This window comes from Adelges cooleyi, unplaced genomic scaffold (genome assembly GCF_023614345.1).
Source record: "Adelges cooleyi isolate 19-005CV unplaced genomic scaffold, UGA_ACOO_1.1 ACOO_flye_CR_arks_rails_tigmint_CR_PRNA_39, whole genome shotgun sequence".
Taxonomy (NCBI): domain Eukaryota; kingdom Metazoa; phylum Arthropoda; class Insecta; order Hemiptera; family Adelgidae; genus Adelges; species Adelges cooleyi.
Genome location: NW_026096067.1, coordinates 675347 through 691931, shown reverse-complemented (window position 1 = coordinate 691931; position 16585 = coordinate 675347). Strand labels below are relative to the sequence as shown.

The 16585-nt window shown below is 32.4% G+C and overlaps 2 protein-coding genes across 18 annotated transcripts in view; both read left to right on the top strand.

The window, feature by feature from the left end:
* Positions 1 to 6700: 6700 nt before the first annotated feature.
* The window catches only part of LOC126841529 (bifunctional glutamate/proline--tRNA ligase-like), a 93107-nt gene continuing 83222 nt past the window's right edge, over positions 6701 to 16585 (top strand). For 10 of the 17 annotated variants that reach the window (XM_050578081.1, XM_050578082.1, XM_050578095.1 and 7 more), the window contains exons 1-9: positions 6702 to 7058; positions 7859 to 8459; positions 8562 to 8688; positions 8755 to 8947; positions 9038 to 9209; positions 9293 to 9529; positions 9901 to 10308; positions 10442 to 10810; positions 11183 to 11709. In XM_050578081.1, the coding sequence (XP_050434038.1) occupies positions 7028 to 7058; positions 7859 to 8459; positions 8562 to 8688; positions 8755 to 8947; positions 9038 to 9209; positions 9293 to 9529; positions 9901 to 10308; positions 10442 to 10810; positions 11183 to 11709 (2665 nt within the window). In that variant the 5' untranslated portion in view covers positions 6702 to 7027. Of the gene's footprint in view, positions 7059 to 7858; positions 8460 to 8561; positions 8689 to 8754; positions 8948 to 9037; positions 9210 to 9292; positions 9530 to 9900; positions 10309 to 10441; positions 10811 to 11182; positions 11710 to 16585 lie in introns of all 17 variants that reach the window. The other 7 variants (XM_050578086.1, XM_050578087.1, XM_050578094.1 and 4 more) reach the window with 3 other exon arrangements.
* The window catches only part of LOC126841535 (uncharacterized), a 12670-nt gene continuing 7801 nt past the window's right edge, over positions 11717 to 16585 (top strand). The window contains exons 1-8 of the mRNA XM_050578103.1: positions 11717 to 12341; positions 12545 to 12697; positions 12848 to 12965; positions 13173 to 13506; positions 13595 to 13792; positions 13862 to 15701; positions 15928 to 16075; positions 16194 to 16306. Of these exons, the coding sequence (XP_050434060.1) occupies positions 12147 to 12341; positions 12545 to 12697; positions 12848 to 12965; positions 13173 to 13506; positions 13595 to 13658 (864 nt within the window). The 5' untranslated portion in view covers positions 11717 to 12146 and the 3' untranslated portion in view covers positions 13659 to 13792; positions 13862 to 15701; positions 15928 to 16075; positions 16194 to 16306. The remainder of the gene's footprint in view (positions 12342 to 12544; positions 12698 to 12847; positions 12966 to 13172; positions 13507 to 13594; positions 13793 to 13861; positions 15702 to 15927; positions 16076 to 16193; positions 16307 to 16585) is intronic.

The window sequence follows — 16585 nt, the reverse complement described above, 5'->3', positions numbered from 1 at the left end:
CGGTAATTTATGTGGCTTTTTAGTACATCGGACGAAATAATGTATTTATTCTGAACGGAACTAGACCGCAGTAAACAATATAATAAAGTTTACAATAGTAAAGACTTTTTACACAAGTAAAAAATAAATAAAGTTAACAAGAGACTATAATCGACGGATAACGGGTAAAATGGTTAAGTCATTTTTGAACAAAATGGGGTTGTCACCATAAAATTAAAGATTTTTATTCTGAACTAATAAGGGGCTAAAGATTGCAATTTTGAACTTAACCCCTTTTACCTGGACGCAGTCGTATTAATACCAATAAACGTTGTAAATACATGACATTTTAACATTTAAACATTTGTTGGGTAGTCTAAAAATACAAATTACTGTAATGCAATAAGTTTTTATGAAACGTAAGGAAACTTAATTAAAATTTGAGAAAAGTAATTTTACATACTAATACCTATCATAATGCTTTTACTATTTTAAGTACAATAAAAACTTATATTTGTATTTTTCCTTTTATCAGAATACAATTTAAAACTTGTTATTTATGTTTAGTAAATTATAAATGTTATACTTTTAAAAAACATTCATAATAATTTTAAACCAATTATAATAAATATTTACAATTTTTGTTTAAGGTAGGTATGTTTTTTTGTTAATCATTTTAATAAAAAAAAAAAATGTTAGGTAAGTTATATTACAATAATTAATAATGTACACAACGTTCTTGTTTTAACCTATGCTAGTGCTATTGCACTAGTGTCTCACTAATGTAGAATATTCGTTACCAATACAGTGTCTGCAAAAAATCTTTTAGATTATTATCATATCATATCTAAAAGTTTTTTGCAGAAACTATACTAATAAGATTTTTCTTGCAGAATTTCGCTGTGGTCATTAATTTGGCTTTATAGTACACTCGACGAAATAACGTACTAGTATTGTATAAATTTAATAATTGCATTAAGAGCATTTTGAGTTGTTGGCTACAAAAATAGGTATTAACCAGTAACAAAATAAGTTTCACAATTTCATTGAAACATATAACGGTTTGTAAAAATTTTAAAGTATTTTTTTAGTATTTGAGAGTAAATCCAAGTGCACGGTGCAAACCCGGCGGTAATAAATAAGCAAACATGCACAATCGTGTAAATCATGGCGTAGCTAATATATTATTATATTATGTGCGCGCATTTAAAAAATAATAATAATTTAAAACTCACCTAAACGCGGCCCTTTTTTCACAGCATTCGAGAGCAGACTTGGGCGACAATATTTTCCAGGCCGTGGACGATGCACAAATCAACTCTGTGGACAACAAATGTATGTAGCTGAACCCTCGTCCCTTGAAAAGCTTCATTGATCGCCACCACCAGGGAGATTTATTATAATAGGTACATACCCACGAGGGGAGCAGCTGCTATTGCGCAGAACAGATCAGAACAAAGTACAATGACTCGCCGATTCCGTTTGGAGTCTGAACGTTAACCGTCGATGGACAATGAGAAAAATACAAAACGGTTTTTATTTACACTGTAGTAGTGAATATGTTTAAATTGTTAATCCCAAGCACCAGCCAAGGGGCATGGCACCCTCCACGCGACCCCTGTTGTAACAATAGCAGCTATTGTAATGCATCGTTCCCTACAAAATGGCCGATCGTTCGACCACGCGACTAGGGTGTTGCCCGCCGGTCGATCGATAACAACGTTACCGCGGTACAGCCGAAAACCGTATAACCGGCCTGCTGCTGACTTGCTTTTAAATTAAATACAATTTTTAAACAATATCAAATTTATTTAAAAAAAGTACACAATATAGCTCAAACGCTGAATACAGAGCGCAATCGGCTACCTGAACACCGGGTAGTCCGTTTATTATTATGTCCATCTAGCTTGTACAGAAAACGTTTTCTATGACTATAAAAATTAAAATGCAGTTATAATAATAACTGTATTACGCCTAATAGTAATCACAGTAGATTTATTACAACGCGTGTAAGCCCCAGCACGTTTTTGATACTTAGTAAAAATAATTATAATTTGATTATTGAATTATATAAACCATGTAGCTGTATAACGTTGTGATATATTGTTGCTATCACATTGTTCTCGGGCGATAAGCTTGGTGGACATCCATTATTTTATTACTCAACGTTTGATCATTAAAGCACAACGCCTTTATATACGGTGAAGGAAAACCATAGTGAGCTATCGATATTTGTATACAGTGATATCGATATGACTATGATACTAGCATGTCAATACCTAAAGTATCGATATTTAACTATCGTTTTTGCCCCACCAGCAAATGGCTGTCGGTTTCAAATTTTCGTTAATCGATTATACGGAGTTTGTCATCTGGTTACAATGTATGTCTATGACCAAGATCAAAATTAATGGATTAGTAATTATAGAGATAACTGATGATAACTATGATTTCATTGTTAATAGTAGATAAATTGAAATGTCGAAAACATTAAGAAAACAATATTGCATTTCGATAAAAACTCGTTCAAAAGGCAATCAAATAAAATAGCATTGAAAAAAAAGATGTTTTTTTTAGGGGAAGGGGTGACTTTTTTTTTAATTTTTAGCCCAATAAAATACCTTTCAGGTACGATTTCTGATTTATAGAGTTGCTATACTACTGTATTGGTATTGGTATACGTAAGATACAACTTAAGAGTATATTAAAAAAAATTAGCGAAAAAAAACACAAAAATATTCATTCATTTTTTTTACTTAATACCAAAAAATGTTTGTATACGGTGTGATTGATGTGTGACTTTTGTAGTTATATTAATTACCTAAAAACTATAAGTACCTATAAGTATCCTATAAGTACCCAAGTAGATTCTTGCTATATCTTGTGATGTTATAAAATATCAGCCTAATTAAATTTTTTGTTTGAGTACTTTATTTGGAAAATAATTAGTGTAATTATAAATTTAAATTTTTTTCTCAGAGATGAGTACCTTACATATTTAACAAATTTCTTATAAATAACTTTCCTATCTTATTTTATTAAACGTATAATTTCAAGAGTCTGAATTTGTTAAATTCTGTTTGACATTTATCTAGTTGTTCAGATTAACCAAGTACAAAATAGTCGAATTATTGTTTTAAATAAAACAACTGTTTTACACTTTCACACATTTGTTTAAAGAATAATCAACAGATAGTCAAATGGCTAACAATATAGCTGATATTCTATTCTTTAAACAAATGTGTGAAAGTGTAAAACATTTTTTTTAATTGTCGGTAGACAACGGTTGGACTATCACTTTTTTTATTTTAATATAAAATATTGTTGATTAAATATTTTAGTTTGAAAATTATGTGTATAGTTATAATGTGAAAATATTGAAAATTTTAATTAGAATAGTATATACAATTAATGTGAATGTGGAAAAAACCTCATATTATTAGTACCATTGAGTATAACCAATATCAATGCTAACGCATTAGTGTATCACTGAAGTAGAATATTCTCTACCAATACAGTGTTTGCAAAAATATTTTAAATCAATAGCTGAATTAACCTCCATGTGGTCGCATCTTAGGTATCTATACTAGTCTCTATTCTCTAGTTGATAGGTTGTCCACTGTCCACACAATAAGCAAAAATAACATTTATCCCACTCAAAATTGAGAGCGGTGTAAACACCATAATTCGACAGCCAACAGAAATCTCAAAGGCACCACTGCTTGACTTTAAGGTTAAATAAATGTTAATACATTTAAGCCGAACAGTATGATAGAAGTTGTATGATCAGTTAAAAGAATAAGTTTTCTTTTCAAAACCGTGATAAACAAAATAGTCTATACATATTATTATAAATGTCAACCGCTTCAAAGCGCTCATATAAACGAGCACACAATAACGATATTTTGTACATATAATATTTTTTCATAAATCCTACTAACAATTAACAATTTTTTTCCATGCCGATTCGACAAATTACTAGTTTTTTTTTTTAAATTATAATACTACTTAAATAATTCAAGCCTTACCTTTACAAGGCATAATTTATCGTACCATGCGCTGACTGCCACACAATAGAAAAGAAACATATTCTGCCTTGACGATTAAAATATAGTAATGTAAATTGTAACTTTTGTTCAGACGGTGCGAACTGAGAAGAATAAGAGCACATTGTTGTTTTTTTTTCGGAAATACGTTAAACGACGACACACGGCAGCGACGGGAGTCGGCAAACGAATGGCATAAACCCACCACCACTGAACTATATACAAGGAAGGTGCCCAATGCATATTTCCCATGTAACGAAAGTGACTAGCCTCAGAGGCCGCCATGTTGATTCGGTTTCGTTATTTTACTTGCCGTATCTAACTTTGTTCAATAATTTTCGATGATTGTTTCTGACTTCATATTGTCGATATCATTTTTTTTGTTTTAACCGCTGATAAAAGATAATGAAAGAAACAACAAAATTGGTACTCATGCAGAACATTAACGATTTAATAAGTTTTTGAATTTAGAAAATTATTAAGTATAAATTATTTGGTAATAAGTGAAAATGTAAAAAGAAGGAAATTATTATCAGTCCGTAGTTAGTGGTTACTAAACATTCTGAAATATTGCAAGTCGCGTCAATGTTTTTATTTTATTTTTACCTATTATGTCTTCGTTAATTTTTTTGGTTTCGTGAAACATTCGGATACGAAAATAGCATAACGCTATTGTTTTTATTAGTTGTGTTTTGTGGTTATAATCACAGTCATAATTGTGACTGTTGGGAGCAGGAAACAAGCCAAGTGATACAACTTGTGAGAAAACAGACACTGCTATACATAGGCGGACTTAGGGGTGGGCTAAAGGGGCATTGCCCCCCCCCCAATATGTGATTTAGCCCCCCCGAACCCAATTGGTTTTTTTATTTTAGTAAAATTCTTATTTAATTTTCTATTACCTAAAAAAGTATAAAAACCATTTTTTTTCAAATGTGCTTTTTTTTATGTATATTTTAATACTTAGTTTTTTTTAGACTAGTTGGATAACGTTTGATTGTGGTTTATGTGTCATTTTACACAAGACAACTTCTAATGTTTTATTATCCTGGCGGCTGACCGCCAACCGTCTAGTGGCAAGACCTATTGGGAGGGTATGATGAAGGGTTGTTATTGTCATTGTAGACTACTTTTCCACAGCTAAGTATAAACAAATACAAAATATAAACATTGTATATATATATCTATATATAAGGCAAACTTATCGCAGATATTATAAAAATAGTTGAAAACCCGTGGTAAAATGAAATGGTTTTTTTTTATGTTAAAACATTTTGGGGTATATGCCATGCTAAAAAATATAACCAATTCATTGTCTATTTTACTGCAAATAGTACAGATAGTGTTTTTAATACATAAAAAATATTTCAGTTTGTTTTGGCAAATGGAGCTTGTTATATACTTAAGTTGAATTATAATTACTATAGTAAATTAAAACACAACAATTTTACAGTAGGTATTATTTTGAAGGATAAATGTTTAAGATAACTTTTAGAAGTCAAATTTTAACCTAAATATTTAGTTCATCCATTAAGTATAGTGACACCAAAAACTGGTTTGTAATGTATTAAATAATTTTTGTGTTATTTGCTTTTTAAATTATAGACAAAGTAAGCGGATGGAAATAATAGTATTCTAGCCCTTTTTCTCACCTCGTCGAGAACATAAAACTAAATTTTAGTTTTTTTTGTAAATTTTTTAGCTAAAATAAATAGACAAAATAATGTAAAGTACATTTAAGTTCATTGGGTACATTTGTTCCCCTGTTAGATATATATATTTTTTTTATTTAGATAGCTATTATTTCAAAGACATTTTTGTGTGATATTTAAATCAAATATCATATTTTTCGTTACTTAAATCTTTGCTTAGCTGACAATTACCACTAATAACAATATAAAATATGTTTTTTTTTTATAATAGAGAACTATAAATTAGTATTATCAGATAAAACAAGAAAAGTAAATAAGGGACGATAATTGTGAGCGGGAAAATATATCATATAAGTACATTCTAACTAATTTTAAGGCGTACAAATATTATTTTTTTCTAGTTTTATAACTTTTTAAATTACCTATTTTTCTCAGTTTTGGCGGAAGTTTGATAAAAAACAACTCAATGTAATTTTAGATTGTATTAATAAGACGGATTCCAATTTTCCTTTTAATTTAAAGTTTACCGTTTTCTTTATAGGCGTTAAAAGGTCAATTTTTGATTGTGCTATTAGAATTATAATTATAAAAAAAAAATTATTAACACTACTACAGTAGCGGCTTTGGTTGTTATATTTATATTTATAATTTATAAATTAAATGTACTATATAGTAATAATTTCGTTATGAGTTGATAATCAACTTCGATTGTAATATTATACATATTGCATTAATGAAAAAAATGACAAAATATAGCTGCCCACACATACGTAAAGTGGAAAATTTACGAAAAATAAATATATTGTAGGCTACATTAGTGTCTAAATATTGTCTGGGACTAAAGCCCCCCCAAAAAACCACCTATGCTGCTATATAGTATACACTGTATATAGTTCAGTGCCCACCACCTTATTAATCTTTGCTAAGTCCAAACCTTGTTATCAGTTATTATCATTTGGAAGAACTGTTATCACAGAATATCGTGTGCTGTTATCACTTATCAAACAGCAGCAGCTACTCTGATACCGGCCACATGTCAAATATTCAATATTATATTGCCGTATTACATTACATTCACTTGTTTTGTTTCATGTGGCTCCGCGTTCAACGTGAATTAAACAGCAGACCTTTCATTTATAATATTATATTTTGTTTGGGAAAGCTCACAGCTACTGCTGTGCCTATTACACGTGTCAGCGTTACTCGTTGACGCAATAGTACTGCGGTAAGCAACAATTTTGGATAAACAATTTTGTTTTGTTTACAAATTACAATACAGTTTGATGTGCGTTTAACGACGTTCGGGTTAATTATCTAGAGCATTCGTTAATTTTACGGAGTACCTCTTCGATGGCGGAAAAAATTTACCACCGGCGTTTGGGTGAGTAAAAGTACTTTAATAATGCTCTATTAGCTTCACTGATCCGAACGGATTGAGACAGAAAATATGTCAATAATTTAATCTAACCAAAAAAAAAAGTAAATCAGTACAGTAAATTAGTATCAGATTCAAAGTAAATCTTAATAGATGTTAACTATACGGTTGAAGTAAAAGTATATACTTTAAAAAGAATTTGTCATTAATACTAAATTATATTGTTACGACGAAAAACAAACAATACAGACAATCTAGCTACCCTTTGATTTTGAACAGTTAAACAATTGATTTTAACAATTAAATATGTCCTGAACGTGATTAGTGTAACCTATAAAAGTACAAAATAATTCAGGTACAATATTCATATTATACAGAGTTCAAAATACAATTTTAACAAATATATTAACATTTGTCCTAGTCAATATTGTTACGTTATGCTTTTAATAATAATGTTTTATTATTTTATTTAACATTTTTAACACTGTTGTTGAACATTACCCGAAAAATGATTTGGCTGCAGCTATATTTATTTACTTAATACATAAAATGTTTTAAAAGTTTTATTAAATTCATTTTAGATCAGCATTCCTTAAGTGTTATTTTTCAAAACTTGTTTTTTAAGATATTGTCGGCCTAATTCAGGTATGATGATTACGAATTACGCCGACGACGTATAAAGTTAACCTAAGATTTACATTGAAGTCAAAACTAAATTACCGTACTAAAATGATTATATCAACTATATAAAATTTAAAAATGTTCTTATAATTTTTTTTTATTAAATTTTTCGTGTCTTGTTTTAGCCGCTTCACATACCACTGCTAAAATAGCATCAATCGAGATTAAAGAGACCGAATCTTCAATCTCTATAAATGGTGTACAAGTGCCAAACTCGTATAAAGATATAGATTTGACCCGTTATATAGCCAGGCTAGTGTCAAATAAACATGGCACATCGAATAAAGGAAAAACCAATTGTTCTTATTTGTATGGGAAAGACATAGAAGAACAATTGTTGGTAGACAGTTGGCTGAGTTTTGTTGTCGACGATGAAAAGAAAAATCAGGTCGAAAAACTTCAGTATTTGGATAAAAGTTTAAGTGCTACATCGACCACATCAAAATATCTGGTTGGTACGACTTTGACCATAGCCGATATTGTGGTATTCTGTTGGCTAGAAAATTTGCAAGACAAAAAAGCCATTTGCGTGTCAAACAAGCTCACTCACGTTGAAAGATGGTCACAATTCATTTCCTCTTTGCCGTCTTTCAAAAATGCCGAAGATAAAAATCAAAGTCAAACGAAAAATTCAAACCCTGACACGAAGGAACAAGGGAAATTTGTTGAACTTCCTGGAGCTGAATTGGGAAAGGTCGTCGTAAGGTTTCCGCCTGAAGCAAGCGGGTAAGTTTTCAAAAACAATAGAACACATTTATAAAGGATATTACAGTTGACAAGTAGGAACGTGTAAAATGTGTAAGTGTACCCTTAACAATGTAATTTTAGGTACTTGCACATCGGTCATGCAAAAGCCGCACTTCTTAATCAGTATTATCAGGAACAATTTAAGGGACGTTTGGTTATGAGATTTGACGATACAAATCCAGCCAAAGAAAAAGAAGATTACGAAAAGGTTTCTAGCTGAAATAAGCCAAATTAAATTTTAAGTTTAAACGTTCAATTACACTTTTTGTTGTAGGTTATTTTGGAAGACGTAAAACTACTTGAAATCAAGCCGGACGTATTTTCGTATACGTCAAATTATTTCGACAAAATGATTAGCTTGTGTGAACAAATGTTAAAAAAAAGAATGGTGTATGTCGATGATACAGATCCGGAAACAATGAAACAAGAACGAGAAAAGCGAATAGAATCGAAAAACCGCAACAATTGTAAATATTTATAAGTTTGAAAATGGATTTTAACTTAAATAATTTATCTTGTAAAGATATCACGTTTAACAAACAAATATCTTCCATTAGCTGTCGATAAAAATGTGAAATTATGGAACGAGATGCTGAGCGCGACCCCTACTGGACTGAAATGTTGTGTCCGAGCCAAAATAGACATGCTCTCGGACAACGGATGTATGCGGGATCCTGCGATTTACCGTTGTAAGCCTGAGACTCATCCTCGTACTGGAAACAAATACAAGTAAATCAAATATTTCTTAGTTGTTTCTCGTATTAAAACATGTTATACTTAAATATTTTAATTTCTTTATTTTCAATTTATAGGGTCTATCCCACGTACGATTTTGCGTGTCCAATAGTGGACAGTTTGGAAGGTGTGACACATGCTTTACGTACAACTGAATACGCCGACCGAGATCAACAGTACTATTGGTTTTGTGACGCGCTGGAATTGAACCCTCGGCCTTATGTCTGGTCGTACAGTAGATTGAACATGACCAACACTGTTTTGTCTAAAAGAAAATTAACGTGGTTTGTTGACGAAGGCTTGGTGGATGGCTGGTAAGTGGTAAATCAAATTTCTAAAGGCTAAATCGATAGATTAGTGCACACTTATCATGTCGCAGAATTGAATTTGTTCAGGAGAGCGAAACAAAGTTTCTAACTATTTGCTTTAAATTTAAATTTATTGCTATTATGAGATCAAACATTTTTCAGTGTTAGTCAGTATCAAATACTGATGGCTCATTGATATCAAAAAGTGTATTTTGGAAAAAAAGTCTACTTGTGATAAGTGTGCATTAAGCCATCAATATAACAAGTGCAAACATATTATACTCTTACGTTTAATTTTTTTTTTTTTTATAAGTCGTACATTTTACTGTTTCGTGTCAAACAAATTATTTACAATGTAATTTGTTTGTCTTTTAAAGGGACGACCCACGCATGCCTACTGTTAGAGGAGTGTTAAGGAGAGGTATGCAAGTGGAAGCTCTGCGTCAATTTATTATTGCTCAAGGATCTTCTCGTACAGTCGTTACGATGGAGTGGGATAAAATTTGGTCGATTAACAAACGTATAGTAGACCCCGTTGCTCCACGTCATACTACGGTGGAACTAAACGCATCAGTTCCGGTCTATGTTGAAGATGTTAAAGAACCGTATGTTATAAAGAATGTACAGAGACATCCAAAAAATCCTGACTTGGGCACAAAAGACGTATGGATCACTCCTACGTTGCTTATCGATTATGTTGACGCCGAGGGCTTGGCTAGTAGTGGCGTTGGAGCTAAAGTCACGTTCATAAACTGGGGAAACGTTATCGTGACTAAAATCAACAAGTAATTATTATAGAATTCTGAGTTCTTTTTTTTGTTTTTTTGTATTTGTCGTCTTCTATTTATATTTTATACTAGTTCAATTTTAAATATAACCAATTAGGAGTGTTAATATATTTTATTGATTGATTTTTAGAAATTCAAGTGGCAAGATTGAATCGATCAACATAAAAACAGCATTAAATGATACCGATTACAAAAAAACCACAAAACTTACATGGCTGCCAAAAATTGTACCTGCTGAAAACAAATCTTCCGACGTACCAGCGCTTGTACCCTGTTTTTGTGTATTTTTCAATCACTTAATAAGTAAACCTGTACTGGCTAAAGATGAAGATTTCAAACAATATGTAAGCGACTTGGAAGATCTATCGTCGTGTAAGACTCGTTTAGAAGTACCAATGTTGGGTGATCCAGAGTTGCGCAATGTGAAAAAAGGCCAAGTTATACAGTTGCAACGTCGGCCTGGTTACTTCATATGCGACACTCCCTATCAGCCGTTTAGGTATTTATACATTTATGATTTTGTTTTTTTTTATATTTAATATTATTATAGGCTATGACTTAATTTATTATTGATAAGTAGAATACATTTTACCAATATTCTTTTAAACATAATTCAAATATATTTTACACAAACATTTTTAGGATTTTGATTTTAGTGTCATTGTATTAGCATCAAAATTACTTAATGTTATTATTAAAAATACTGAAAACATTTTTGTCACACTCCAATGTACCGGGGGGTCCAAATAGGCTATTCAGAAATAGCGCTTATCTGTTGTTTACCCTGACTCATATTTTCTTCATAAATCGTAATTTCCTTAAAAATATAGAAAATGTACATTGTTTGACTCGATACTATTTTTTTTTTCAGTATTCACACAAGCAAAGAATGCCCTGTAATCTTGTTTTCTGTACCAGATGGTCATACCAAGCAACAAGCAACAGTAAGTAGTGGTAATTCAGCAGCATCAGAAAAAAAAAGCAATCAAGCTCAAACTCCAAATTGTGCAAATACTACCAACCAAGAAAATGAACTTTACACTCGTGTGACCGAACAGGGAGACAAAGTACGACAGCTGAAATCATCGGGTGCTAGTAAAGACGCTGTATCTGAAGCTGTTAAAGCGCTCTTAGCATTAAAAGCAGAATACAAACAAGCTTCTGGAAAAGATTATCAACCTAATCAGCCCCCAGCAAAATCTGCTCCCACACCGCCGACAAATGCACCTAGCACTACCAACCAAGAAGAGCAACTCTATGCTCGTGTGACCGAACAGGGAGACAAAGTTAGACAGCTGAAATCATCGGGTGCTAGTAAAGACGCTGTATCCGAAGCTGTTAAAGCACTCCTTGCATTAAAAGCAGAATATAAACAAGCTTCTGGAAAAGATTATCAACCTAATCAGCCTCCAGCAAAATCTGCTCCCACACCGCCGACAAATGCACCTAGCACTACCAACCAAGAAGAGCAACTCTATGCTCGTGTGACCGAACAGGGAGACAAAGTTAGACAGCTGAAATCATCGGGTGCTAGTAAAGACGCTGTATCCGAAGCTGTTAAAGCGCTCTTAGCATTAAAAGCAGAATACAAAAGTACTGTCGGTAAAGAATATCAAGCTGGTGCTCAAACTTCTAAACCTCAATCAGCGCCACCATCTCAGAAAAATGTCGGAAAATCAGATAAAAAAGTAGACCAAAAGAATTAACAAGAAAAATCAACAGCTTCTGCAAACGCCAGTGAGGCCGGTGTGAAGAAAATTACTCGGTTAGGATTAGAAGCCAAGAAGTTTGTAGATTTACCTGACTGGTATTCTCAGGTGTTGACTAAAGGAGAGATGATTGAGTACTATGATGTTAGCGGTTGTTATGTATTAAGACCATGGTCGTTCGGTATTTGGGAGCAGCTACAAAAATGGTTTGACAATGTTATCAAAAGGCAATTGGGCGTGCGCAATTGTTACTTCCCAATATTTGTGTCGAAAGCGGTTTTGGAAAAAGAAAAAGCGCACATAGAAGATTTTGCACCAGAGGTAAGAGATTTATAAAAAACACTTTAAATTTTATACCCATAACCACCTTTAACAAATTATAATATACAATATTATAAATTATAATATTACTGTTTAAATACAGTGATATGTTAAGGTTATATATTGTTCTTAATTATAAAGACAACGATTGTTTCAATTCATTGTGTTTAATAGTTTCGTTGTATGTTTAAAAATTACTATAGGTAGCATGGGTAACAAAATCTGGCGATACAGAATTACAAGAACACATTGCTATCAGACCTACTAGTGAAACTGTTATGTATCCAGCATTTGCAAAATGGATTCAATCCTACAGAGATTTGCCTTTGAAGTTGAACCAATGGAATAATGTAGTGGTACGTATATGATAAAAGAAAAAAATGTTATTGCGTCTCAATTTTGTTGACAAATTAAATTGAGAGAATAATTCGAACGTTAATAATGCAATTATTAAAATAATTGAAACCCATTGAAATCATTGAAATTGTCCTAATGTTTTCTTTTAGCGCTGGGAGTTCAAACATCCTCAACCGTTTCTGAGGACTCGCGAATTCTTATGGCAAGAAGGTCATCATGCGTACGCAACCCAAGATGAAGCCGAACGGGATGTACTCAAAGTCTTAGGTAAATCATAATCGTCAAAAAGGAAATAGTCTTACAGCAATGATTTCTTTTCAATACATAAAAAAAATATTGCAACATTGTCGTTGGACAGTATTGAACTGTCGAGTGTCATCGTTTCGGAAAGAAAAGCGCTTCTTCTTAACCCGCGACAAATAACTTGAGAAATTTGATTTGATTGTAGAATTTTATGCCAATGTGATGTTTTAGATTTCTATAAACAAGTGTACGAAGACTTGCTTGCGGTACCCGTGGTGCCAGGGAAAAAAACCGAAAAGGAGAAGTTTGCTGGCGGCGTATTTACCACCACCGTCGAAGCCTACGTTCCGGCGAGCGGTAGAGCCATTCAAGCGGCCACCTCACATTACTTGGGAACGAATTTCGCACGAATGTTTGATGTTCAGTTCGAGCATCCAGACACTCATCAGCCTGAGTACGCTCATCAAATATCTTACGGTATGACGACACGGACCATTGGAGTGATGGTGATGGTGCACGGCGATGACCGTGGTCTTCTGCTGCCTCCCAAAGTCGCAAAGTTCAGGTAACGGAAAACAATGGGATTGTTTATGTATTATAGTTGTTGTTGTAGCTGGACGGATTGGTTTGAACTTGATAACAATTGATTTCAGGTCATTATCGTACCGTGTGGCGTTGGCGCCAGCACAGAGCCGAGCGTCAAAGATCGACTGTTGAATTTGTGCGATACCGTGAAAAACGCACTCTTGGGAGATCAAGATCCGGTCCCGTCTCCAAACAGTATTCGAGCGGAGACCGACTTGAGGGATAATTATTCACCCGGTTGGAAATTCAACCACTGGGAATTGAAGGTACTATAAATGTAAAAAAAATGTTTTCTCATGTTTGTTAACACTTTGTGTTTGTTTTTTTTTTTGTAGGGAGTTCCGCTCAGAATTGAAATCGGACCTAAAGACATGGAAGCCGGCCGTCTCATTAATGTAGAATATTCGTTACCAATACAGTGTCTGCAAAAAATCTTTTAGATTATTATCATATCATATCTAAAAGTTTTTTGCACATACTATACTAATAAGATTTTCCTTGCAGAATTTCGCTGTGGTCATTAATTTGGCTTTATAGTACACTCGACGAAATAATGTACTTGTATTGTATAAATTTAATAATAGCATTAAGAGCATTTTGAGTTGTTAGCTACAAAAATAGGTATTAACCAGTAATAAAATAAATTCCGGCGGTAATAAATAAGCAAACATACACAATCGTGTAAATCATGGCGTAGCTAATATATTATTATATTATGTGCGTGCATTTAAAAAATAATAATAATCTAAAACTCACCTTAACGCGGCCCTTTTTTCATAGCATTCAAGAGCAGACTTGGGCGGCAGTTTTTTCCAGGTCGTGGACGATGCACAAATGAACTCTGTGTACAATAAATGTATGTAGCTGAACCCTCTACCCTCGAACAGCTTCATTGATCGCCACCACAAGGGAGATTTATTATAATAGGTACATACCCACTAGGGGAGCAGCTGCTATTGCGCAGAACAGATCAGAACAAAGTACAATGACTCGCCGATTCCGTTTGCAGTCTGGCCAAGGTTTACCGAAAGGGTTTTAGGGGACGGTGTGACAGTAGACAACAAATAGGATAATTTGGAGTTGTTTTTCTTTTGACAAAACATAATTATACAAAATAAAATCAAACTGACATTAAAATATGGCAAAAGTTGCTTTCTAGATGACCTGTACAGTTTATGGAAAGTACTTATATCGAGAAATTCTTTAGAATAAATATTTAAGTCTTGTTCTATGCTTTCTCGTTTTTATTGAAAAGTGATGTGTTACCAGAGTCTCCGTAGTCACATTGGTTAAATACAGATAGCGACCATGAAAAAAAAAACAGTAAAACTATGCCCCGACCCCACTGTACCAGTTTTTATTTTTTTGCAAAAAAATTGTGGGCCAAATAGCCCATATACAGTGTCATGTATTTGTTAATTTAGTTGGAATAGTCAACGAATAATATTTCAATCGTTTGTACTTTATAGTTTAATTTATAATCGCTTATTCTCAATAAAATTAATATTTATGTATTATATACTTCCATTAGAGCAAGCTCTTACTAACTATTTATACTTCATAGACTATATTATTCTTTCAAACCTCTATTATACTTCTATTTTACTAGATTGACAATTTACAAATCTAATTTGGGTTTTTTTCACAAAGTAACAACCCGATTTTTTTTTAAATCCACTGCTTTTAAATAATTTTCAACTTATAACACCGTTTCGCTCGAATTCGGTTTTTTATGTGTGTGTGTTAGTGTGTAAGCTTTTTCTAAGAGCTTGGAAAATCGATGGTTACACTAGTATTAAATCGTAAGCCGACAAAACAGATATATAGTACTAGGATTTGTATACACAGATGTAATAATACGTTGTTTTCAACTGCTCTATCATTTGACTATTGGCAAAAACAAAATATAATATATTTCATAAATCCCGCGTACTGAACACCTACAGAAAACGACTACGTGTTTAACAGTTAGCCATTAGTATACGTTGTCCCTTTTGTGTTGCAAAACTTGGAACTGTTTTCATTCTTCAAGCCTTTTTTTTCTAAAACAAGTACTCTAGTAGGTTACCTATTATTTGAAAAATAAAAATGTATTCGAAAACTATGATACTGTTTTTCAGCTTGGCATTGTACTTATTGGAATGTCAGGGTGCACAGCCTACTCCAGAACAACGTGTAAGTATATTGAACAATAAACATTTATGATTAATAGAAAACATCAAGATTTTATCGCCTCCATTTTCGTATCAAAGAGTCTTTTTACTGTTCACTTACTAACAATTATTCCTAATAATGATAATCCGCATAATATGACTGTCAGTTTATCGTTTTTATTTCGCTAACGAAGGCTAAGTTTTACAGGTAAATTATACTAATATACATTCTTATTTTGAAACAATAGGAAATAATAAGAAATATAGTCAGGGAAAATGTTGGCCAAGATGGCACAGGCTATGAAGGATTAAAAGATGTATTAATTAAAGTAGTCGCTAAATTAAAATTATCCATAGAGTTCCCTGGTAAGGATGAGTTGCTGCTGGAATCAAAAGGTAAATTCAATAAACATGTTGAGTAAAATGTTCAAAAACTATCGAAGAGACATTTTTTAAATATTCAATTTATTTCTTTAAAGGTTATTGAAAAAAAAATTATATATTGTAATTTCAGAATATGTTGATAGTTTACTCCATGAATACACAATGGAAGAAGTTATAAGCGTCGTCAAAGATTTTGTAGACTCCGAAAGTTTGGCATACAATGGTACCGTACAAGATTGCGTGGTACAAAAAAACTATGATACTATATTAATATAAAAGACTTGTGTGATTGTTTGTGCTTCCCATCGGTAAAAACATTGTAATATTCATAGTAGTCGATTTAGAGAATGACTTTTTTAAACATAAAAAAAAAAAAATAACAGAACCGTTTTTGGATGATTCCTTGCCGATATTACCCCAGAAGGAAAAAACTTAAATAAAAAAAAATGTAATATTTCCTAATAAGCAGTTTACAAATTAGCATCAACGGGTCTATTTAAAAGTGAATGTATCCGAGTAAGC